The following is a 24,620-nucleotide window of genomic DNA, read 5'->3' as shown; positions in this document are numbered from 1 at the left end:
AGAAAGGAAATGCATGAATGGATGGGAGTACAGATGAAACGGAACTGGCTATGAACTGAATACACGAGAATTCATTATATTCTCTTCTGCTTTTTTTACATACTCAAAAATTTCTAAATATAGTAATCTAAAGGTGACAGTAAAGGAATGAATAAGAACCAACAAAAGAAATGAATTAGTTAATGAACAATATCAACAAATTTCTGGAAGGTGGAAAATGATTACAAGTGTCTTGGACTAATAAAACTGAGCAGAGAAAGCCACAGGTCTAGAATACACATGAAAGGAATGGCAACTAAAAAGGCAGCTGGCCTGCCCAAAAGACCTTTGCCAAGAGGCAAAGGTGGGTGGCAGATGGGTGGGGTGGGGACCAGGTATAATGATAATAGATAGAAATGAGGTAAGGCTGAGAAAGGGGGGAACTAAAGTGAAATTCTGTAAATAAACCAGTCACCTGCCACCCCTATGGATAAAATAAGGTCAGGCATCTACCCCGACGAAAAGACTATGACTGATGCACCCTGCATCCATCTCTCATATTTATTTCCCTGACAAAACACTGATTCTCACTGAGTATCTGTTCCTACCCTATAAAGGACCTCATTTACGAGCTTCAGAGGCAGATCCTAATGAATCTTGACAAATGGAGGTAAGTGCATTCCCCTTGCCAGTGACTGATTGAAAAATGGGCATGAAATGACTCTGGGCAGCAGTTAAGAGAGGCAATCAGCAGACTTCTGAGAAGTTTCCTAGACCCTAAGAGAGAAGTAAAAGAAAAGATAGTTTTCTCTTCTATTGCATATAACCAGATCCATATGTGATACCTAGAACCGTACTAGTCATCCAGCAACCATAAAGAAAACCATTTTGAGTACAAAGCCCAGGCAAAGAGAATGACAAAGCAGACCAAAGGAAAAGACCTGATTCCTTGATGAATGTACTGAGTCACTGACCATATACGTATATAAATATATACGTATATAAATATAAATGTAAATATAAATATATATATATATTTAGTATATATATATATATTTAGTATATATATATATATATTTAGTATATATATATATATAGTACCTAGAGCTAAGCTTCTGGACCACCTGATACATGGGATAACATTTTGCTTTAATGAACCAATTTGAATCAAAATTTTTGTTGTCTGTAGCCAAAGCATCCTGATAAACTTTCAGAAAAAACAACAATAAAAACCCTTCGTATTCTCTAAACACACTGAACTTACCATATTAATAGAACTAATGTAATCCTCTTGCATGTGGACATATCCTTTAATTTCCAGTTCTATGCCTATTAACTCTATAATGAAACCTACCTTGTGATAAGCCTCACTAAAATATAAATAGAACGCTCAGTAAGCCCAATGTTTTATTTCTAAATATGTGTCAACCACAAATCACCAACTATTTGAAGATAGCCTGTAGCAGCCTGACAAAGACCAAAATTAACAATGCTGAAATATAAGAATTCAAAAGAAAAATTAAAAGACAAAACTCAAGCGAATTTCCCAAAATTAAAAGCAAAAAAAAAATAATAAGTATGAGGATAATCAAAATGAGAGATCTATTACTCAACCAACAGTGGTTTCAGAAGAAGTAACAGAGAAAAAGGAAAAGATAACCAAAACAAGAAAGAAAAATCCCCAGAAAAGGAGACGTGAATCTTTAAAATTTAAGGGACCTACCAAACAACAAAAAGGATTAAACATAAGAGTAAGAATGGAAGACCCAAGTACGTCATTGTGAAATTCAACTTTCAGAGAAGAAATGAAAAAAGATTACCTACAAAAAACCCCCAAATTACAGTGGCATTAAGACTTCTCATGAACAACAGTACACACCAGAAGACATTGGGAGCAATGCTAGAAGTTTTAAGAGAAAATACATCCTATGGAATCCAACTAAACTATCAATCCTATTTAATGAGAGAAAAATATTTTCAGACATATAATGACTCAGAATACCTTCTTCCTTTTGTTAGAATATTACTTAAGACTGTGCTAAAGCAAGAGAAGGAAATAAGCCTAGGAAGAAGACAAAAGTAGGTTAATGCAGAAACGCATTACGCAGGAAGTCCTAGGTTGATAATGGTGAAGTAAAGCTTTTCACAATGAAGAAAACACAGAGATCTAAAAGATTTCCAGGTTAAAAAAAAAAAAAAATGATGTGCTAGAGTAGGCAATATTATTAAAATTCTGGATTCTTGAGGATAGGATAAAAGCAGAGAATCCAAGGTAACTATCAATATTCTCAAAAAAAAAAAAAAGACTCATTTTTTTTTTAAAGATTTTATTTATTTGACAGAGATCACAAGTAGGCAGAGAGGCAGGCAGAGAGAGTGAGAGGGAAACAGGCTCCCTCCTGAGCAGAGAGCCCGATGCAGGACTCGATCCCAGGACCCTGAGACCATGACCCGAGCCGAAGGCAGCGGCTTAACCCACTGAGCCACCCAGGTGCCCCAAAAAAGACTAATTTAAAAAGCCAAAGTCATAGTCATAGAGTAGAAAGTATGATTCTAGAAGAAATGTATGTGATGCAAAAAAGAGAACACAAAATATTAGGGATATGGTCAAGCAAAGTATATGTCCCCCTTCAAAACAGGGGTAAATCAGAAACTGCAGGGAAAATAGAACAATTGTCTTTAAAAAAAGCACAATCCAAACATGAAATCAATTGAACTGTGCATGACTTTCAATATCTAGATGAAATATAGGAACGAAAGATCCTTTTGTTTAGTATCCCTTTCAATGTTAACATAACACTGAACTTTAGAATACAAATTTTTAGCCTACTGGTTAGGTCTGCAATAAACTTACCTTCCCATAATATTATATAAATGCCGTTTACTGACTTTCAAACTGTAGACTACACCTATTGACAAAGCATATAAAACCTAATTATGGTTTTAAAACAGAATATGAATTAACCTCAATAATGTGTAACCACATCTGGCAAAAAGTTGATAGGGGGAAGAAGAGGGTAAAGAAAGGGATATTTAACTGGAGAGAAAGGGTCATTTAACTGTTTGGAGAATAGGAAGAAGTCCCCATTTATCATACCAAGAAATTGACAAGTTTCCTGCCACAGTCTTAAAACAAAAATTAAAAACAGAAATTGTCTTTTTTGTCTGGTAAAAACATGTTTGCCTCTGGACGGAAAGGTGGCCAGAATTTTTCATTATAAAACCTACTGTACCATTTGATTTTTTAAAACCCTGTGCATGTACTTAACTTTAAAGTCCATAAATTCAAAGATCATCTTCATTAGCAGTGCCCTTGATAACTAGATAGCTTCTCACATTGATTCCATCATTTTCAGCAATAAAGAGTTCTCATTAACAAAAGATGATGACATTAATGTTTAAGTTCCGATTTATTCACTCTAATTCAAAGTACTTTTGAATGCCTCACTCAAGAATATTTAACCCCAATAAAAATAAAATTTGACAGCCCCTCAGATTAGTAGAGAAAAAATAAATTATAAAGTAAATGATGTTGGTACAGCTACCTAACTATTTAGAAAAAATGAATGCCTCACTCTGTCCTGAAATCAATACCAGGGAAGTAAAACCTGTAAATACTAAAATCATGAATGTACCAGGAGAAAATGTAGATGAATATTTTGTAATACTGAATGAGAAAGGACGTTTCTAAGTTGGCCACCAGGAGAGAAACCGCAGAGGAAAAGACAGATCTGTGTGCAAAGAAAAATAAACTGAGAGGGAAACAAAACAAAACAAACACACAAAAACACCAAAACTGTGAGTAAAGGAAAACCTGAAACTAAAAGAAAAAAAATGAGCAGGAAAATCTGCAACACACAAAATAAGTTAACAGTCATTAAAAAAAAGAGAGAATTTTAAATGAAAATGAAAAGGGAATCACAAAATAAGAACTACACACCCCTCAAAGAAGAATTAATTAAAATGAATCACCTCTGTCCAATAAGAGCAACAAAGTTTAAAAAAAATATTAATGGAGGGGCATGGGGAAAGGGGTACCGTCTTATTATTTGGGTGGGAGTATATATTGGTACACTTCCGGATCAATTTAGAAATGTGTATATACTCTGAACCTTTAAAATTTCCACCAAGAAATGAACATGCATATGCACAAAGATAGATCCACCTACCTACCAGCCAGCCAGCCAGCTACCTACAATCACTGATGTGTTATACATTCCTAACAACTGGCTTCAGGGGAATATGGCTGTTTACGGCTGCCTATTTCCGTGGTATAAATACTCCCAACACGGTCAATATCAAGCAACCAATGTGATCTCGTTCACTGTGGAATTGGCCCTGAGAGCCTGGCTCCAACATATCACTGTCATGTTTGTCAAAGTCCTATTTACATTGAAAAACTGGAAGCAATTTACATTAAAAAGAATTGGTGAAAAATATTTTTAGAGTGTATTTGGATATAAACCAATAGTTTTAGAGAAATGTACAAAACATGTTCAAGTAAGTGTCATATACTCTTTTGCCACCTTGTGGTCAGAACCGTGTTCAACCCCAGTCGTCTCAACTATAATGAGGAGGGGTCTCTCCTAAGTCAGCCCCTTCTGCTAGTCTTCAGTTAGATCTTTGTGAGGTAGACACAGTGACATTTGCCAGGACTGAATGGAGACACATGCAAGCAGGCTGATGCACCACCCCCACCACCACCCCCCGGCACGTGATTCACAGCAAAAGCAACATACAATCAGGAAAAAAAAAAAAAAAAACGTTAAGGAAGTACAACAAAATTTTGACTTTTCTTATGAGGACTACTTAAAAAAAATCAAATGTCAAACTATTTCCGATATTTTTTTTTTCTTGATTCTTTTGTTTTTGGTGCCTCTTCTCTGCTGGTGACCCAGACACTTCCTTAGTCTGCCTTTTGGGGAACCCAGCCCTGATTTTGGCCCTGGAGCCAGCCTGTTTGGTTCTGCGCTGTCCACAGCTCCCAATACAACACCCAGCTCTGGGCTGGAGCCGAATACCCCTTCGCTGGGGTAAATGATGGCAGAGTCTCAGGACTTCCAGAACCTGCTGGACATGTGGGCTTCTGTGGGAGCTTGATTGGGAAGGCAGTCAGGTTGCCATGGTTAGTCGTCAACGGTGGAGGGTAGACAGTCTTAGGCACACGGAGATCTTTCGATCTTTGATGTCTGTCACTTTGTGGAGGTGGGATGACTGTACCCTCTCCAGGCTCCCTCTGCTCCATGACCTCAGTCATTTTCAGCAGCCGCAGCAGCGTGGGGTGGGGTGGGGTGGGGAGCAGGAGGATTCCTTCAGTGGGTGTGCTAGTTGTAGTTCCTCCAGTTGCAGGGCATAAAGGGCAGGCATTTATTGGAAGGATGCTGGGGTGCTTCAAAGAATTGAAGCAAGACTTGGCTTAGAAAGGCAGGGCACCAGGTCAGCTCCTGGGGACTTTAGCTGTATGGGAACCAAACATCCTATCCTCCTTCAGGGCTCCTAATTCTTGACAACCAACTCCTGACACTAACCCCGGGAGGCCGAGATACCACCTCCTCCCTTCAGGAAGGGGTCAGGCTGCGGGGCCATGTCCAGTGCTAAGCAAGCAGAAGTCCACTAGGGTATACTCAGCTAGCACGGCCCCACGAGCCAGGCCGTGTGTACCGGGCCAAGGCCAGCCATCCCAGGACTCAGGGAACAGACTCCTCCTAGAACACCCTCTTCTTGATCTTTGAACACTGGCTATCTCCTTTCCAGCTCTGTCCTGACCCCCTGGGACCAGGTGGGCTCCTTTACACATCTTTTTGTGTTGACATCTAAAATTTTCCATCAAAAACGTCAGCTGCAAATAATGTGAATCCTGACAAATACTAACATTCACAAACAAAACTGTCATGTTACAATTTTACATGACATTAGTGGAACCTAATTACCTTAATGATTTGAGAGCCACCATCATCCATTTTAAAAATTCAGACGAGTTCTTGATGGTTGGGAGCTGTACATTTTTCCTTTTCTCCCTAAGTTCTTCTTTCTATTCTAATAGAATTTTACCCACATAATATATATTTTTGCACTCAAATTTACTTTATTGATAATCCTATCATCTTTCCCTGCAGCAAAATATGTAAATATATTTTTCTATTTAAATGCTTTTTTAATGTTCCTGTGAACCTAAAGCTCTAAGTGTTGTGTCAAAATTTACTCTTGCTTGAGTTATTATGACAATTAGTATTAGAATGTGATGGAGCAAAAAATTGTAAGTATATTAAAATTCTGATAGGTAATTATTAAATGTAAAAATTAAAATGTAAAAAAAAAGAACTGGTGAATTAAATCTTGATACAACCATTTAGTGAGAACATAGTCACTAAGAAATGATCATATAGTTGCATCTTAATATAACACATAAACTTAAGGGGTGAATAAAAACAACAAGTTTTAAAGTAAACATCATGTGAAGAATGAGTTCATTTGTGTACAAAGCTTAGGAGTATAATACAGACTGAAATTTAAAGGTTAATATGCCTAAATAGGTGGGACTATGGGTATTTTTTGCCTTCTTTTTACTTTTTTCTATTATCAGATTTTTCTAAAAGTCTAACAATCAGGAAACAAACAATGGTCAATTCCTTTTTGTTAAAATTATGCAACAAATAAAATGTATGCAGTATTTAAGAATTTACGATTTCCAGACTCATCATCATGATATATAAAAAACGCTGTGGTCCAAGCAATGTTCAGAAATAGTTTACTGTCAGCTTCTACTGTGCCACCACCTGGTGTTCATATATAGTTTACACAAAGTATTTTCACACAGTACCTCAAGTACTTAAGGTTATTCCATAATTAGCTTTAGCACCATTCCCCTATAAGCTTTAAGGTAACGTCCAAACTAATCCATTAAAACTCACTTCTGGGGACGCCTGCGTAGCTCAGTTGGTTAAGCTAGAGTCCTGGGATTGTGCCCCACATAGGGCTTCCAGCTCAGTGGAGAGTTTGTGTCTCACTCTTCCTCTGCCCTCTCCCTGCTCGTGCTCTCTCTTGCTCTCTCTCAAATAAAATCATGTAAAAGTAAATAAATAAATGAACAAACTCACTTCTGGATACCTATTTGGGGTTATTTCCATAGTCTAAGCAAATATAAGTCATTTTTCACTCTTACTAAAATGAGATTTTTTTCATAGTACTAGAATAAATTAATCTACATTTGTTTTAAGTGCTTAAATCACAAAATGTGTCAGCCCAATATTAATTACTATAGGAAATAAACATGACTGGTTTCATTCAGCAAACACTACTGATCACCTGTCTATTGGTCATAGAGACTGAGAAGAATAAAATACAATCACTCTCTCAGGATTCAAAATTTAGTAAAAATAGAAACACATAAACAGATCATTAGTGAACAAATAATGTGTGAACACAGAGAAGGGAACAATTAAATGCCTATGGGAACAAAGCAAAGCTTCACAAAGGAAGTAACAGCCAAGTTCAGTTTTGAAAATTTATTAAGAGTTTGTCAGGCAGAAAGGAAGATGGGGGAGGGGATGCCATTCTAAGTGAAAAAGAACAATGCAAAAAGCATAGAGCTGTGAAAGACCACTATTTGAAAACTGAACTCTACGTGGCTGGAACAGACTAGAAACATATCCAGCTAAAAGGACTGCTGGGGCCAGATTATGAAAGATCCTTGGAGCCACACAAAGGAGTCTGGACTTGTATCTTGCAGGCAGTTAGGACCCAGGTTTTAAGAAAATAGGAAAAAATTAAATTTGTTCTTTTAGAAGGATGCCTCACTCTGATGACTATGTAATGAGTAGACTGGACGAAGAACTGACCACTGAAGATTTCCTTAAATTAGCTCCTCAATCTAGACAGTTTTCAAACTGTGCTCAGGTCTCAATCATTCTTAAAAGCCACCAAACTTTTAAAAAATGCTTTTCCTTGTTTGGGAAAAATAAATGTTTACCGTCGTCTTTTGAAGGGTGACTTTGGCATATCTGCTGTAGGGATCATCTGCTCTCCTGGCCTCACCCACATGATCGGCCCATCATCACTCTGGGACCTACACTGGAGTCGGAGGCTGGAAAGTGTACCCCAGGGCAAAGTCATCTAGAAATCAGATGAAGGAATAACATTAAAAAAAATTTGTTTTTAACTATTTGCAAGTTAACCTCTCTACTACCCCAAACCAAAAGAAAGCTCTAGGAAGTTTATTTTGTGTATGTGTATGTAGAAATAAATGCTATATTAGATAATAATTTACATGTAAAATTCTGAACCAATAATTTTCTACACATTTCTATTCAGAACACTGGATAAAATTTAAACAGACACGATTAATTTAATATTAATACTTTTTAAGAGAAAGTGTCCACTAAAGTAAGAATCAGAACTTTAATAATTAGAATTAACACTCACTTTCAGAAATGGTGATTCTTCTAACATATCAAGGAACTCTGGGAAATAATCACCAACTTCTTCATCTACTGCTCCAACAAGACTTATCTGCCGCATGGGACCTGCTCGGTAGGTGCCACAGCAGTATGTCCTGTTGACCTGAGATAAAACGAAAGGGGGGGAGAAAGGACTGAAGTACACTATAATATAATTAAAGAATTAGAATATTGTTTCTACTGTTGCTATTTATTCTACATATTAAGAACTCAATGGTCAGTACCTTGTATAAAGTCCATAGTTACAGAAAGGTGCCCTAGCACACTGACAAACACATTAACGTGTAAGAGCCACAAACAGAAATTTCAAAGAGCAAATTAACCTAAGATCCCAACATCTCAAAGAAACACTGAAGACATTAAGATATACTTAAATTTCTCTGAGGATGATGATTTTTGTACTCTGTAAACACTGAAAATAAGTAATAATAATAATAATAACAAAGTGATCTTTAAGGCAAAAAATCACTAAATAAACAGTAAAACTGGCACGGCAGAGAAAAAAAAAAATAGATTAATTTCCCATATCCATTCTGTATTCCCTAGTGAAAACCTTCACTCACATCAGGCCAGATACCAGGCTTGACTGTTATCAAACCCAATCTCTCCTCCAATTACTTGCTTATAAAATCCTCTACCCCGGGCAAACTGATCTTTTTGTCTATCCAATTTATGCCAAACTTACTTCTACCTGCAATGATTTTTCTCGTAAATCTGCCCTACTTGGAATGTCCTCTTTTCTGTCAATCCAAATCTTATCTTTAAAAGATCAGTTCAAGACTTCTTCTGAGGTCTTCCTGATCACCCTTCATGACCTTTTCCTTTTCTGAAATCTAAAGTTACTTGCAAGCACACAGACATTTTCTTTCTAACAACTCTCTAGTGAACTTAAGGTGTATTTTATACCAATCTGTAGCCCAGAAAATCCTGGCATTCAAATGGAATCTACTAGCAGACCTGAAACTAATATTACACTGTCTGCTAGCTAACTGAAATTTAAATTAAAAAAAAATTTTTTAATGGAATCTACCAATTTATTTGATACAATCTGATATTCTTCTAAGTAATTTCTTATACTCCCACATCCAATTTTTTTTTTTTTTAAAAGATTTTTATTTAAGAGAGGGAGTGAGAAGAGAGTGAGAGAGCATGAGCAGGGTGAGGGGTCAGAGGGAGAAGCAGGCTCCCAGCTGAGCAGGGCTTGGTCCTAGGACTCTGGATCATGATCTGGGCCAAAGGCACACCCTAACCAACTGAGCCACCCAGGCACCCTTCCTACCTCCAATTTAAAATTAATGTTTCTCAAGAGTAAAGACAGACTGGTGCATACAGATGACTAGACTAAAATGCTTAATTTTAACCAGGATTTCTACCTTGGATCAGTAACCAAACATTCTCTACCTTAGTTAAGGTGCAAATTAGATTGAAAAGCCTAAAAACGGGCACCTGGGTGGCTCAGTAGGTTAAGTGACCAACTCTTGATTTCAGCTCAGGTCATGGTCTGAGTCAGGCTCCATACTCAATGGGGAGTCTGCTTGAGATGTTCTTTCCCCTTCTCTCTCTCTGCCCCCTCCACAAATGCACTCTCGTCTCTAAAATAAATAAATAAATCTTTAAAAAAGAAGATTCAATTACTGTTTTAAATATATACCAATTTTGCCTCAATACAAGGCATAAATGACAATCTAGTATTTCTTACACAGTAAAAAGTATTAGATCTCTAGCAGCATTTTCAGAACCTACTATTTTTTTTCTGTAGAAAATTTAATAGGCACCCTTATTCAAACACAATACACACAGAAAAAAGGTCTTAACTCCTGTTCTCAAGTATCAGGGATTTCTTGTTTCCTTATGTGTATTTCTCAATATCACCTTATATAATTGTTAAGCAGCAACCACCCAGGACAACTTGCGTATATTTGTATGAGTTACTTTCCATTTATTTGTATGGTCATCATGCTACGAAAAGGCCAAGGGAGACAGACTAGGAAAAAAAATGATCATGGGATAAAAAGGTAAGGAAAGCTTTTCGACTTAGGAAAGCTTTTCTAAGCATTATTCTAACCTTTCTAGGCTAAGCACCCTAAAACAACTAAAGCAGATTCATTAACCTTCAATACCAGTTCTGGGAATCACATGCTTTCAGGGATCAGTCCCCCTACAAATCTCCCCGCAACTATTCCCAATTATCAGAAGTTCCTTTTACCAAGATGGACTTTCAAAAACACAGGAGTGGAATTTTATGTGAGAACTATGCTAGAGATACATCACAATTTAAAGCTTAAAAAACTCAAGACTAATCCTGAAAAATGAAAAAGTACATTGCCACATGCCACTTTTGCTAGCTTTCAGATTATGCAACTCTTTTTTTTAGATTTATTTATTTATTTATTTATTTATTTTTGGCAGAGATCACGAGTAGGCAGAGAGGCAGGCAGAGAGAGAGAGGGGAAGCAGGCTCCCCACTGAACAGAGAGCCCGATGCGGGGCTCGATCCCAGGACTCCAGAATCATGGCCTAGCCGAAGGCAGAGGCCCCAACCCACTGAACCACCCAGGCACCCCAAGATTATGCAACTCTTAATGCATTATTAATTTGGAGGAATTCACACTACTTTAAATTTTACATACAAAGTAAGCAGAATATTTTTATATCACAATGCTTGAAGTTACCTGAACTATGAGCAGTAATTTAATCAATACCACTTAACTTGAAAATGACTTAAAATGCAAACACCTGGGATAATTAATATGCGACATGAATTAATATAAACCATCCTTTCCTACTTAGAAAGAGAAAGCTAACCTAAAAAGAGGAAATTGTTGAATTATTTATTTAAAAATATGTATTATAAATTTATAATTTATCCTGTGTCTAGAAAGAATGGAACAATCAGACATTAAGCTGTGGCCAAAAACAGTAGTAATAGCAAAGCTGACTAACAGTATCTATCACCTGTGTAAAAAACATTCATAAATGCTACTGTTTGTAATGCATTTAAATAATTAACAGCACAAGTTAGAAGATAGACAGCATTTATGACCAGAAATACAACATGTACCAACTATGTGATGCCAATGCCAAACAAGCAAACTACTAATTCTACCCTTCTTTTTAGAAACAGAACTTCCTGGGCATATAGCCAATAAGCTAGGATCCTTGGCAGCCAAGTGTGGTCTGGAACTAAGTTCTGGCCAATGAGACGTTAGTGTAAGTTACATATGCAATTTCCGAAGCAAGCCTCTATAAGTAAGCAGCTTGCTCTCCACTTCTTTCTGTCTCTTGAGAGCCAGGTTCAAATACACAGACACTACCACCAAAGGGGCTGGCAAAAGTTAAAAGACAGAAGGGAAAAGAGAATCCTGGATGACATGGGACAGAACCAAGCCACTTAACCTCCAGACTTGTTACTCAAGAGGGTAACTTTTATTTTGTTCCAGCAACTGTATGTGACATCTCTTTGTTATGGTGGTTTAGTCTATGTCGTCTCTTGTATCTTGTATACTGGCATTCATCATTTTATTGCATTTCACTTTATGGCATTCCACATATATTATGCTTCACAGGTAGCTGCATTTTTTTACAAATTGAAGGTCTGAGGCAACCCTGACAAGAGCAAGTCTATCAGCACCATTTTTCTAACATTTGCTCTTCAGTGTCACAGTCTCTGTGTCATATTTTGGTAATTCTTACCGTATTTCAAACTTTTTCATTATTATTGTATTTGTTATGATAATCAGTGCTCTTTGATGTTACTACTAAAATTGTTTTGGGACACCACAAACTGTACCCACATAAGACAGTGACCTTAATAAAAATTGCCATGTGTACTGACTGCTTTATTGCCTGGCTATTCCCCCATCTCTCTCCCTCCTCCTCAGGTTTAGGCCCTATTTCCTGAGACAAAACAAAACTGAAATTAGGCCAGTTAATAACCCTACAATGGTCTCTGTTTAAGTGAAAGGAAGATTCACATGTCTCTCATTTTAAATCAAAAGCCAGAAATGATTAAGCTTATGAGGAAGGCATGTCAATGGCCAAGACAGGCCCAAAACCAGACATCTTGCACCAAATAGCCAACTTGTGAATAAAGGAAAATTTCTTCAAGGTAATTAAAAGTGCAACCACATGAAAGACACAAATAAGAAAGAGCAGTACTGCTGATCTGAAGAAAGTTTTAGTGATGTAGTTAGACCAAACCAGCCACAACATTCCTTTAAGCCAAAGCCTAATCAGAGCAAGGCCCAACTCTTGTCAATTCCATGAAGGTTGAGAGAGGTGGCAAAGCTGCAGAAGGAAAAGTCTGAAGCTAACAGAAGTTGTTGGTTCATGAGATTTAAGGAAATTAGCCATATCTGTAACAGAAAAGCACAAGGTAGAGCAGCAAGTACTAATGTAGAAGCTGCAGGAAGTTCTCCAGAAGATCCAGCTCAGATCATGAATGAAGGTAACTACACTAAACAACAAATTTCCAATGCAGTCAAAATAGCCTTATATTGAAAGAAAATGCCATCTAGGACTTTCATAGCTAGAGAAGTCAGTGCCTGGCTTCAAAGCTTTAAGGGACAAGCAAACTTTCTTATCAAAGGATAGGTAGCTGGTGACTCTAAGCTGAAACCAGTACTTACTTACCATTCCAAAAATCCCAGGGTCCACAAGAACTATGCTAAATCTCTTCCGCCTGTGCTCTGTAAATGGAACAACAAAGTCTGGACGACAGCACATCCGCTTGCACGGTATCGTTAACTGAATATCTGAAGCCCACTGCTGAGACCTACTGCTCAGAGAAAAAAATTCCTTTCAAAATATCACTGTTCGCTGGCAATGCACCTAGATACCCAAGAGCTCTGACACAGATGTACAAGATTACTATTATTTTCATGCCTGCCAACACAACATCTCTTCTGGAGCCTATGGATCAAGGAGTCATTTCAACTGTCAAGTCTTTATTTGTAAGGCTATATATAGCTGCCGCAAACAGTGATTCCTCTGATGGGTCTGGGCAAAGTAAACCGAAAACCTTCTGGAAAGTTTTCATCATTGCTAGATGCCACTAAGAACATTCGTGATTCATAGAAGAGATCAAAATATCAACTTTAGCAGGAGTCTGGAAGAAGTTGAATCCAACTCTCATGGATGACTTTGAGGGGTTCTAGACTTCAGGGGAGGAAGTAGCTACAGATGTGGTGGAAACAGCAAATGAACTTTAAGTAGAAGTGGAGCTGGGAAGTGAAGATGGGACTGAATTACTACAATCTCACAGTAACACTTAAGTAGGTGAGGAGCTGCTTCCCATGGATGAGCAAAAAAAGTGGTTTCTTGAGATGGAATCTACTCCTGGTGAAAATGCTCGAAGATTGTTGAAATAACAACAAAGGATTTAGAATATTACATGAACTTAGCTGATAAAGCAACAGCAGGGCTTGAGAGGACTAACTCCAACTCTGAAAGAAGTTATATTTTCATAAACCTGGGTTCTGTATTTTTAGTAAAATGCTATCAAACAGCACCACATGCTACAGAGATATTGTTTGTGAAAGAATCAATTAATGTGGCAAATTTCATTGCTGTCTTAAGAAATTGTCAAAGCCACCCAACCTTCAGCAACCGCCACCCTGACCAGTCAGCAGGTATCAACATGGAGATAAGACCCTCCATCAGCAAAAAGACTGACTTGACAAAAGCAGATGATGGTAGTTAGCATTTTTTAGCAGTATTTTTTTAAATTACGGTATATGCATTGTTTCTTTAGACATACCGCTATTGCCCACTTAACAGATTATGCAGTACAGTGCAAACGTAACTTTTTTTTTTTTAAAGATTTTATTTATTTGACAGAGAGAAAGAGAGAGAGAGATCCCAAGTAGGCAGAGAGTCAGGCAGAGAGAGAATGGGAAGCAGGCTCCCTACTGAGCAGAGAGCCCAATGCGGGGCTTAATCCCAGGACCCTGAAATCACGACCTGAGCCTAAGGCAAAGGCTTAACCCACTGAGCCACCCAGGTACCCCCAAACATAACTTTTATATACACCAAGAAATTCATCTGACTCGCTTTATTGTGGTGGTCTGGAATCAAAACTGTAGTATCCCCAAAGTATGCCTGTATTTTCTATACTAAGGAAGACAATACTCCGTATTGCACAGATGACATCTTAGTATTAGCTCCTGCTCTGAGCTTTAAAAAAATCTGTAACTGGAGCATATGCAAAGGAAACAGTTAAGATGATTAGTGACTTGAAAACCAGATAAATCAGAAAAAGTTGAAGAAATTAAAGTATTTAACTTGAAAAGACTGAAGTAGAAAAGTATGCTCATATAATTTTAAAAAAGGAACTATGGGAAAGTCAGTATGATTCCCTGAAAGTTTACTATAAATTATAATTTACTATAAATTACATGTCAGACACTATAAATTACACAGACAGAGCAAACCAGACCCACTCTTGGCCCCTGGAAGCTTACAGTCTAGTAGGGAGAAGCAGACACTAATCTAAGCAAATATTTAATTATAAGCTGTGACAAGTCCCCAGTATGGAATGAGTAAGACACTGTGAAAGAGAACAAGAGATCCTGATTTAGAGAATAAAGTTTTCCTCGAAGTAACATGGAATTGAAATCTGTAAAACAAGTTTAAAGGAAACAAAACCCCTTAAGAATCACCCTTTCCAAGGTCTAAAAGAAAGCTAATGATGCTAAACACAGAAAGCAAAAGAAAAAAAATAAGGATGAGGCCGGACAAATGAGCTGTAGTTGGATTAGGAGAGCCCTTAAGACTACATTAAATATTCGGGAAATCACTAAAGGATCTAAAGTAGTAAAAGGAAAATTATCGACCTGCCTTTGTCTTTTTAGGGCAGAGGGGGCTTGGTATTTTGTATTTGTTTCATTTTCTCAGAGGGGTACTGAAAGGGACTTAGGCTTCTGTAATATCCAAATAAGAAATGATAAACTAAGTTAATAACAGTGGAGATGATTAGAAATGATAAAAAAAGATCTGAACATATCCAGGAGGGGAGGGGCGCCTGGGTGGCTCAGTGGGTTAAGCCACTGCCTTTGGCTCAGGTCATGATCTCAGGGTCCTGGGATCAAGCCCTGCATTGGGCTCTCTGATCAGCAGGGAGCCTGCTTCCCCCTCTCTCTATGCCTGACTCTCTGCCTACTTGTGATCTCTGTCCAATAAATAAAATCTTTTAAAAAAAAAAAAAGGAAAGAAAAAACCAAAAATATCCAGGAGATAAAATTGCCAGGACTTGGAGACAGACTGGATATGATAGGGCAGAGAAAGGAATGTCAAAGATGTTTACCAGATTCTGACTTTTGCAAGGAGACAGAGAAACCACTCTTTCTATGGGAGGACTACCAGGTTTGGGTGGGAAGGTAATATCTTAAAGTCTGAACATGATGAGCTTCAATTGGGTGGTGGGCTGAATAATGGCCCCCAAAGATATCTTGGTCCTAATCCCTGAAACCTATGAACACCATCTTATATGGCAAAAAAAAAAAAAAAAAAAAAAAATTGTTGTGAATAAATTAAGAATCTTGAAATGGGGAGAGTAGCCTAGTCTATCCAGGTAAGCCCACGTAATCACAGGCGTTCTTATAAGGGGGAAGCACAGGGAGAAGTACAGAGAAGGCAATATAATGATGGAAGCAGAGAGTGGAGTGATGTACTTTGCAGACTGAGGAAGGGGCCCCAAACTAGGAAATAGAGAAGGCAACCAGAGCTGAAATAGGCAAAAACCCAACAAAATGCAGATTCTCCTTCAGAGCCTTTAGAACAGTAAGAAGCTAAGTTTGTATCGTTTTAAGATCCTATGTTTATGGTAATTTGTTACAGGAGCAATTGGAACCAATACAAAGTACTCTGTAACACTCAAGTGGGTATGTCAAAAGGGCAGCTTGGTCTGAAATCAAGTGGTTTAGACTGAGGATATAAATGCTAGTCATTGGCTACAGAACATATATAGAGTTCAAAGAGCATGCGTCTTTGCCTAGGAAGATCCAATTTGAAAAGCACCAAAGGAGAAGAAAAACTGACAAAAAAGAATGTAAAGCAGTAGTCAAGTGGTCAGTGAGGTTAAGAAGAAAACCAAGACAGCACAGTATAATAAAAATTAAAATAAAGTATTTCAAGAAGTTTGGTCAAAATGTATTCAGAGATTTCAGTGAGATGAAGATGAAAAATGCGCCCTGGTAACCTTGGCAAGAGAGGTTTTTCAGAGAAGTATGAGGGCAGAAACAAAATCGGTGGTCTGAAGAGAGATGAGAAAATGTGGACAGCAAATGTAAACAATTCTTTCAAGAAATCAGGCTGTGAAAATAAAAAAGGTTGGTAGTAAGAGGAGAAAATAAGAGCAAGAGAGAATTTTCTTAAATAGAAAGACTAACCCCCAATAGGGCTCTATAAACTTCCAATCCCCCTAGCACTGTAAGAAAATATATGTTGCCCCACAGCCTAATCAACTGTTATCAAACTTCTGGATTTTTACTAATTTGGTAAGTAAAAACTACCATCTTAGTAGTTTTAATTTCACTTTCTTAGGAATGAAGCTGTGCATCTTTTCAAATAAGAGAATTAAAGGGCCTTTTGTATTTCTTTTTCTATGAACTATCCATTCAAGAGGCCTGCTTATATTTAAATTGGGCTACTAGTATCGATTTCTCTTATCTACTTCTAGAGCCCTTAATAATTTAGGAAGGTTAATCCTCTGTATGAATTGTATACAATTTTTCACAACTTGCCTTTTGACTACGTTGACAGTGATTTTTATTTTGTTTTGGTCATAGTCAAAAAGACCTTTTGAACTACAAAGTTATGAAAGAATTCTTCCATGTTTTCTTCTATTACATTAATGTCTCCATTTTCCACATTTAAATCTTTGATCTCGGGGCGCCTGGGTGGCTCAGTGGGTTAAGCCGCTGCCTTCGGGTCATGATCTCGGGGTCCTGGGATCGAGTCCCGCATTGGGCTCTCTGCTCAGCAGGGAGCCTGCTTCCCTTCCTCTCTCTCTGCCTGCCTCTCTGCTTACTTGTGATCTCTCTCTGTCAAATAAATAAATAAAATCTTAAGAAAAAAAAAATCTTTGATCTCATTCGGAATTTATCTTGGTATCCAGGGATATGGATACTAAGATGAATTCTAGATAAATACCCTGATGTCCCAACACTATCATCTCTCTGCCATCAATGATCTAAGGTACTATCATTTTATTTATTATTTTTATTGATATATAATGTATTATTTGTCCCTGGAGCAGAGATTTGTGAACTGTCAGGCTTACGGACTTCACAACACTCACCATTTCACATACCCTCCCAATGTCCATAACCCAACCGAGGTACTATCATTTTTAAGTATCAACTGCCTATATGTAATTGGGCCTGTTTCTAGACTTACTTTTCTGTTTCACTGAATAATGTTCAAAAACTAATATACACTTATTTAATCACTAAATCTTTAGAATGTACTGGTATCTGATAGGGCACTCCTCCACCACTGCTTTTCTTTTTTATCATTTGGATGTCGGTTCTCCTTAATCCAAAAATATGTATTTCCACCTAAGTCTTCTTTTGTGTGACATCTTAATGTTAATGGGAGAATCTGGTAAAGGTGAAAAGGTGAAGAGAATGGCCATTTAAACATGGTAAACTAAACAAAAGATTTATGTCTATTCCTTATCAAAACCCACTCAAGTGAGAGTAAAACAGAAAGGCTATGAATCCCAGAAGATCAAAAAGAACAGAAGTTAAAAAATGACATATAGAAGTTAGCAAACCATTTTTACGAGGGGAAAAGTATACAGGGGAATTAGCCAATTGAGAACTTTGAATACTGAGTACCATGTAGAAGATAACCAAAAGTCAGTTTGTGATACAGAATCATGGAAAAGCTAAGCAGAAGGGGGGAAACAAAGCATGGAACTAAAACAAAGAAGATGGATTAAAAATGTATATAAGAATTAGTTAGATCCTCTGCTTATGTTCCCCACTCCCTACCCCAGCCCACACTCTTCCCCTATCTTGTAGAGTAAGTGAACCAAAGAGATATGGAAAACAAAGATACCAGGCACAAATATGAAAGACCATTATACTGACAACAGACAATTAAGTAAAATTCCATATATTAAACACCTACCTACTTCCACAGTTCAACTCCAAGAATTCTAGCAAACAGAGATATAACTTACTCTATTCCCTGGAAAAATGTGGTAGTCTTAAATGTAGAAATTAAGAGCCCCAGAAAAAAGATCTCTAAATGTTAATATTTGGAACTTTTCTTACAATGATTTGGCCAGATTCCCTACCCAGCCATCAAATGGCCAATCCCACCTATGTGTCCACCTATGTGTCCACAGTTGCTAATCAGTTTTGTATTAACATTTATCTCAATATAAACAGATCACCAGACATCTGAAGAGAATAAATAAACAAGATTAAAACAAAAAAGAATGTGATGAAACAAATTACAAGAAAATTTCAAAACAATTATTAATACCATCAAAGAGATGAAAGATGAGATTGCATGCATGAAACAGTAAGTTATTTAAATTAAAAAAAAAGAACAAGATCTTAAATTCAAAACATTACAGTTGAAATAAATCAACAGGAGGAAAAGAAGATAGTTAAATCTCCCCAGAAAGCAGAATAAAAAGACAAAGAAAAATAAAAGGAGTGACCGGAAAAATTTAGAGATTCTGTCAGGAAGTCTAATATCCTAATAAGTTTCAGGGAAAAAGAACAATGAACACTAAAGTAAGGACATTAACAAAGAAATAATAAATAAATAATAATTTTAAAAAACAAATTTTAAAAATAAAAAAAACTTTTTAAAACAAGAAAACTTACCCAAACAAAAGGATATGCATTTCCGTATTAAGAAGGCCTAAATATCTATCAGAACGAATACAAAACAATTCAGACCAATAAAACCTGAGAAAATCAAGTGGGTTGGAGGTGGTCTTCAGTTTTATCAGTAACATTTTATTTCTTGGGCGAAGTGGTTAAAACATAGGTGTTTAGAACTCTATACCTCTATGTATGTCTAAAATATTTCATAATAAATTAAAAAACAAAACCCAATTTAAAAAAAAACTCAACATACATTATCCTCAGTATTCTGAAATTCTATAATAAAGAGGTTTTAAAATAAGTTTCCAAAGAGATTAAAAAAAAAAAAACCTACAAACATCAGGAATCATTATGATACTGAAATTCTCATGAGCAATACAAGGAGCTTAAATAAAAACACTTTGCCTTCATAAATCTCAAGGAAATGCCTTCCTAAATCTCAAAAACATGATCTCCAACCAAGAATGCCACACCTGTCTGAACTATACAAAAAATGTAGGATAAAAACTTTAAACACGTAAAATCTCATTTGAATCACTGAGTTCAGTCAACAGAATAGTCATGGAACCCCAGGACATGAGAAAAAGGCAAACAGAAATTCCAGCACAAACAGGTATAGGATACATGGGATGTATAGGGGATAGCTCTACATATATTCCTATTATAATACTGTAATATTACAAAACTATAAACAAGAACAGGAGAATAGTGATAAAATCACAGAACAAAATGCCAAAAATAGTTAAAATGAATGAACTAGAGTTACGTGTATCAACACAATTCTCTAAAGCAATGCTCACTCAAGTGAAGCAATCTGTAGAATGATATATATAAAATCCTATTTATAAAGTGTTAAATCCCACAAAATAGTTTTATAAAGTCTGTATGTTCATACATGCAGAGCAAAATATTAGAAGGTGCACAAAAATAATAAACCACAAATTCAGAAGAAAGATTTACTTCTGTAGAGAAAAAAAAGCTTAGATTTTATTATAAATGAAGGAAACAAAGCATTCACTTACTATAATTTGTACTTTTTAATGGGAATGGAGAGGGAAAAATTACAGGGGTGGGGACGCATAAAGATCCTAAGCAAATGGGTGCAGTTTGTTTCAGATGATGAAAAAGTTGTAAAAAAGGATAATGGTGGTGGTTGTATATAACACTGTGAATGCACTTAATGCCAATGAATTATATAACCTAAAAATAGTAAAACAGTAATTTTGTTTAGCATATTTTGTGACAATCCTAAGAAAAGTAGGGAGTGGAATCTAGAATGCAGGTGAAAAATCAGCTTTTGAGGAGGAGGTGGGATTTCTTTTCTATTTTAATAGGCAGGAATACAGAAAAGATGTATACAGATAGAGTGTGAATAGTCTTCATGAAGAGCAAACAAGCATTTAACCAAAGATAAGCAGCAAGCTTCCCACACAATGTTGAGGGCCCACTGGGAACCTTATGAAACCTTAAGAACAGACAAGCTCTTGAATAATTATCAGCCTACAAGTGATTTTCTAAAACATTTGTGCTACGTAGAGATTAGACAAGGTTATCTCTAAGAGCCATTAGTTTATGATTTCTATGAAATTCTAAAAGGATGATCTACAGGTCAAATGAAGGAAAACACAGTAATGTTAGATGGTATATATTTTCAAAGTTTCTTAAATTTGCCTGCTCATAGGATTTGAATCACTTGAGGTATTTATCTCAGGCCTCACTCCAGACCTAATCACAATTTCCAGTAGAGGAACCTGAGATTCCAAATATGTATTTGGATCCAACCAGCAACCCCCGATCATTCTTAGGATCTGGCAAATCTGAAAATCTCTGGCCTGGAAATGACACTCAAAAGCAAAGAACAAGTTGAGTAGAGGAGTATTAAGAGGACTGGAGGGAGGTAAGTAGAAACTAAGGAACAGAAAAAAGTAAGGCTGCCACGGAAGCAAAAGACAAAATGCCAGAGAAAACTCCATCATTATCAAAATCAGAAGGCAAACGGGGAGGGGAGAAGGACTGTAGAATCAAGAGAGAAAATGCCTATAAGAAAATAGTAGTTAGCTTTGCATGCATTAAAAAAAAATTCTTATAATTTATAGCTATAAAAGTTCAAGCAATTACATTTGAAAATACACACTGTTCTGTAAATATATAAACCTTTAAAATTAGAAGTAACTTCATGGGGAACCTGGGTGGCTTAGTCAGTTAAGCACCCAACTCTTGGCTTAGGCTTGGGTCATGATCTCTGTCTGGGTCCTGGCATTGAGCCCCGTGGGGCTCCACACTCAGCAGGGAGTCACTTGGGATTCTCCCCCCTGCCCCTCCCCCACTCGTATGAGTGCATGCACCCCCACCCAAATAAAATCTTCAAAAAGAAAAAAAAGAAACAACTTCACAGTTATCGTGTATCAATTGCCTTCACAATTATCCTGCACCAATTGTGAAGAAAGTTTAACTGTGCTCCAAATACATTCTACTTTTCAATACTTTTTAAAAAGGACAGTCATAAGTCAGTTAAAAACTTGGAAGACAGCAGTTTTATTCATAACTGCCCAAATTTGGAAACAACCAAGATGTCCTTCAGTAGGTAAATGGGTAACAGTAGTATATCCAGACAACAGCATATTATTTAAAAAAAAGAAAGAAAAGAAAGAGCTATCAAGACATGAAACGACATGGAAGGGCCTTAAAGGGATATTATTAAGTCAAAGTAGCCAATCTGAAAAGGCTACATACTATTTGATTCCAACTATTTTACATTCTGGAAAAGGCAAAACTATGGAGACAGTAAAAAGATCACAGAGTTTGCCACGGTTTGGGAGAGGAAGGAAAAGGATGAAGAGGCAGAGCACAGAGAATTTTTAAGATGAGAAAACATTCTGTGTACTCCCATAAAAATGGGTACATGTCATTATACATTAGTCCAAACCCACAGAAGTACACCACGAAGAGTGAACTATGTGAAGTATGGACTTTGGGTGATTGATGAATCAACACAGGTTTATCACTTGTAATAAATGTACCATAGGTGGGGGGTTAAGGGGGTGGATGTTGATAATGAGGAAGGCTGTGCACAGATGGGGGGTCAGACAATATGCAGGAAATCTCTGTACCTTCTCCTCAATTTTGCCATGAACCTAAAACTAATCTAAAAAAGAAATTCTTAAACACACACACACAGAAACAACACTTAGAAGAACACCAAGCTAGAAATACACGGACATGTGTATATATGGACATGCCCCCCCACACACACACACACAACTGAGTCCAGAGGTAATTATTCTACAGAACTCATGTTTTAGGAAGAAGTTTATTCAAACTGATTGTTTAAAAAACAGAAAGAAAAAAGCTAGCCAGCAATCTTCCTAACCTTGTGATCTGTGTCTAGAAAGGCATTCCCACTTTAAAACATACACTGAAAAAGCAGTAAGATGTACTTAGAATGAGAAGGAAAAAAAGATCCAAACCTACCATTCCTATCCTGATTTATTTTATAAAGCCAGCTACTTAAAGCATTTATTTCTCCTTTTATATAACACACTGATGTTCACAAATAGTTTCTCAGTTATTTAACAGCTACAAAGCACTCTTCTAGTTCAGCTCTCCTAATCAGTACTACCCAATCACCATAATGTTGATTTTATTGATCAAAGATGAGGAGCACCTAATAAACCCATTTTAGGGCTTGTCACAACACACAATGAAGAAATAACACTTGCTGATTTTCTCTGGAGCAGAAGACATTACCATTTTATACTAATAAAAGTAATATTTATGAGAATTTCTACCACCACCTAAATAAAGATCTATGAGCCTCAGTAAAAGACTTCAACACTGTATATATACAGATTTTTTTTTTAAACAGAACTTAAAATATGCACATTTGCCAGATAAAGAAAACAAATCTTACAATGGTAGGCAAGCTTTTTAATCAACTGCCTCTCTCCCCAGCACATACATACACACATCCTACTTTTCCATATATACCCTTCAATTACCTAGTTGCTCTAAGGTGAAAATAATTTAAGATGGCAACATTTAAAACAACTAATAATTTAATTTCATTATGTTTTTAGTGTTTCTTCTTGTTGCTTTGGCTTGCAATTCCTGTACAGAATTTACAGTCTACAGCCATTGATGGCTCATGACCAGGAGTAACAGCACCACCTGGAAACTCATCAGAAATGCAGACTATAAAGCCCCAACCCAGACCTGTAAAATCAAAATCTGCATTTATATACACATTAAAACTTGCTAACCTCAACTACAGGATTTAATTCCACTCAGAGACAGAAGAAAAAAAACAATTTCTCTTTGAAGATCTGCCACTATTTAACCTTGGGAAGGTCATAACCAAAATGTGACCTTCCTTATCCATAAAATGAAGGCTTGGAAAGGCCCCCACCTACTCTAAAATCCTGTTAGTCCATAAGATGGAAGACTATTATAATTACTAGACATAGCACCTAAGCAAAAAAGTAATAAATTATACTTATATATATAAACATATATAGGGAGAAATATATTTCTAAGTGGACACTAATTTTTTTCTTCATTAATCAACCCAAAGATTCCACAAACACTTAAACTTCTTGGTCAAAATTGTTATTTAGCCAATGGTTATTTAGAACTTAATTAGAGGGGCTACTGGGTGGCTCAGTGGGTTAAGCCACTGCCTTCGGCTCAGGTCATGATCTCAGGGTCCTGGGATCAAGTCCCGCATCAGGCTCTCTGCTCAGCAGGGGGCCTGCTTCCCTTCCTCTCTCTGCCTGCCTCTTTGCCTATTTGTGATCTCTGTCAAATAAATAAATAAAATCTTTTAATAAGTAAATAAAACTTAATTAGGTCTGAATAATCCTACAAAATTATAAAAATACCATACATATGTATGTGTCAATATATATGTAGTTCTTTAGATTAGAAACCCAACTTTAGCGGCACCTGGGTAGCTCAGTGGGTTAAAGCCTCTGCCTTCGGGTCAGGTCACAATCCCAGGGTCCTGGAATCAAGCCCCACATTGGGCTCCTTGCTCAGCAGGGAGCCTGTTTCCCCCTCTTTCTCTCTACCTGCCTCTCTGCCTACTTGTGATCTCTGTCTGCCAAATAAGTAAATAAAATCTTAAAAAAAGAAAGAAAGAAAGAAAGAAACCCAACTTTACAAAGTTACCCTGAATCAACTGCTGAAAGTAATCAAATTTGAGGATGAGCTTGGTGCTTCAACTGATATTTATCATGAAATGAACACCTTCTTCGGTGTTAGAATATTTGAGTTTTATAGAATGCAAAAAGAAAAAACAAAAAACACTTCTTTGTGCATCCTACTTTGAAACTACAACAAT

The 24,620-nt window shown here is 36.8% G+C and overlaps 1 protein-coding gene across 1 annotated transcript in view; it reads right to left on the bottom strand.

Annotated features, from left to right (window-relative positions):
* The window catches only part of RSBN1 (round spermatid basic protein 1), a 50,421-nt gene that overhangs the window by 7,185 nt on the left and 18,616 nt on the right, over positions 1–24,620 (bottom strand). Inside the window, exons 3-4 of the mRNA XM_032360947.1 lie at positions 8,401–8,538; positions 7,949–8,091 (exon numbers count right to left, since the gene is read on the bottom strand). Of these exons, the coding sequence (XP_032216838.1) occupies positions 7,949–8,091; positions 8,401–8,538 (281 nt within the window). The remainder of the gene's footprint in view (positions 1–7,948; positions 8,092–8,400; positions 8,539–24,620) is intronic.

Source organism: Mustela erminea, chromosome 10, assembly GCF_009829155.1.
Source record: "Mustela erminea isolate mMusErm1 chromosome 10, mMusErm1.Pri, whole genome shotgun sequence".
Lineage (NCBI taxonomy): Eukaryota > Metazoa > Chordata > Mammalia > Carnivora > Mustelidae > Mustela > Mustela erminea.
Note: the sequence above shows the minus strand (reverse complement) of the source record. Positions and strands in the feature narration are given on the sequence as shown.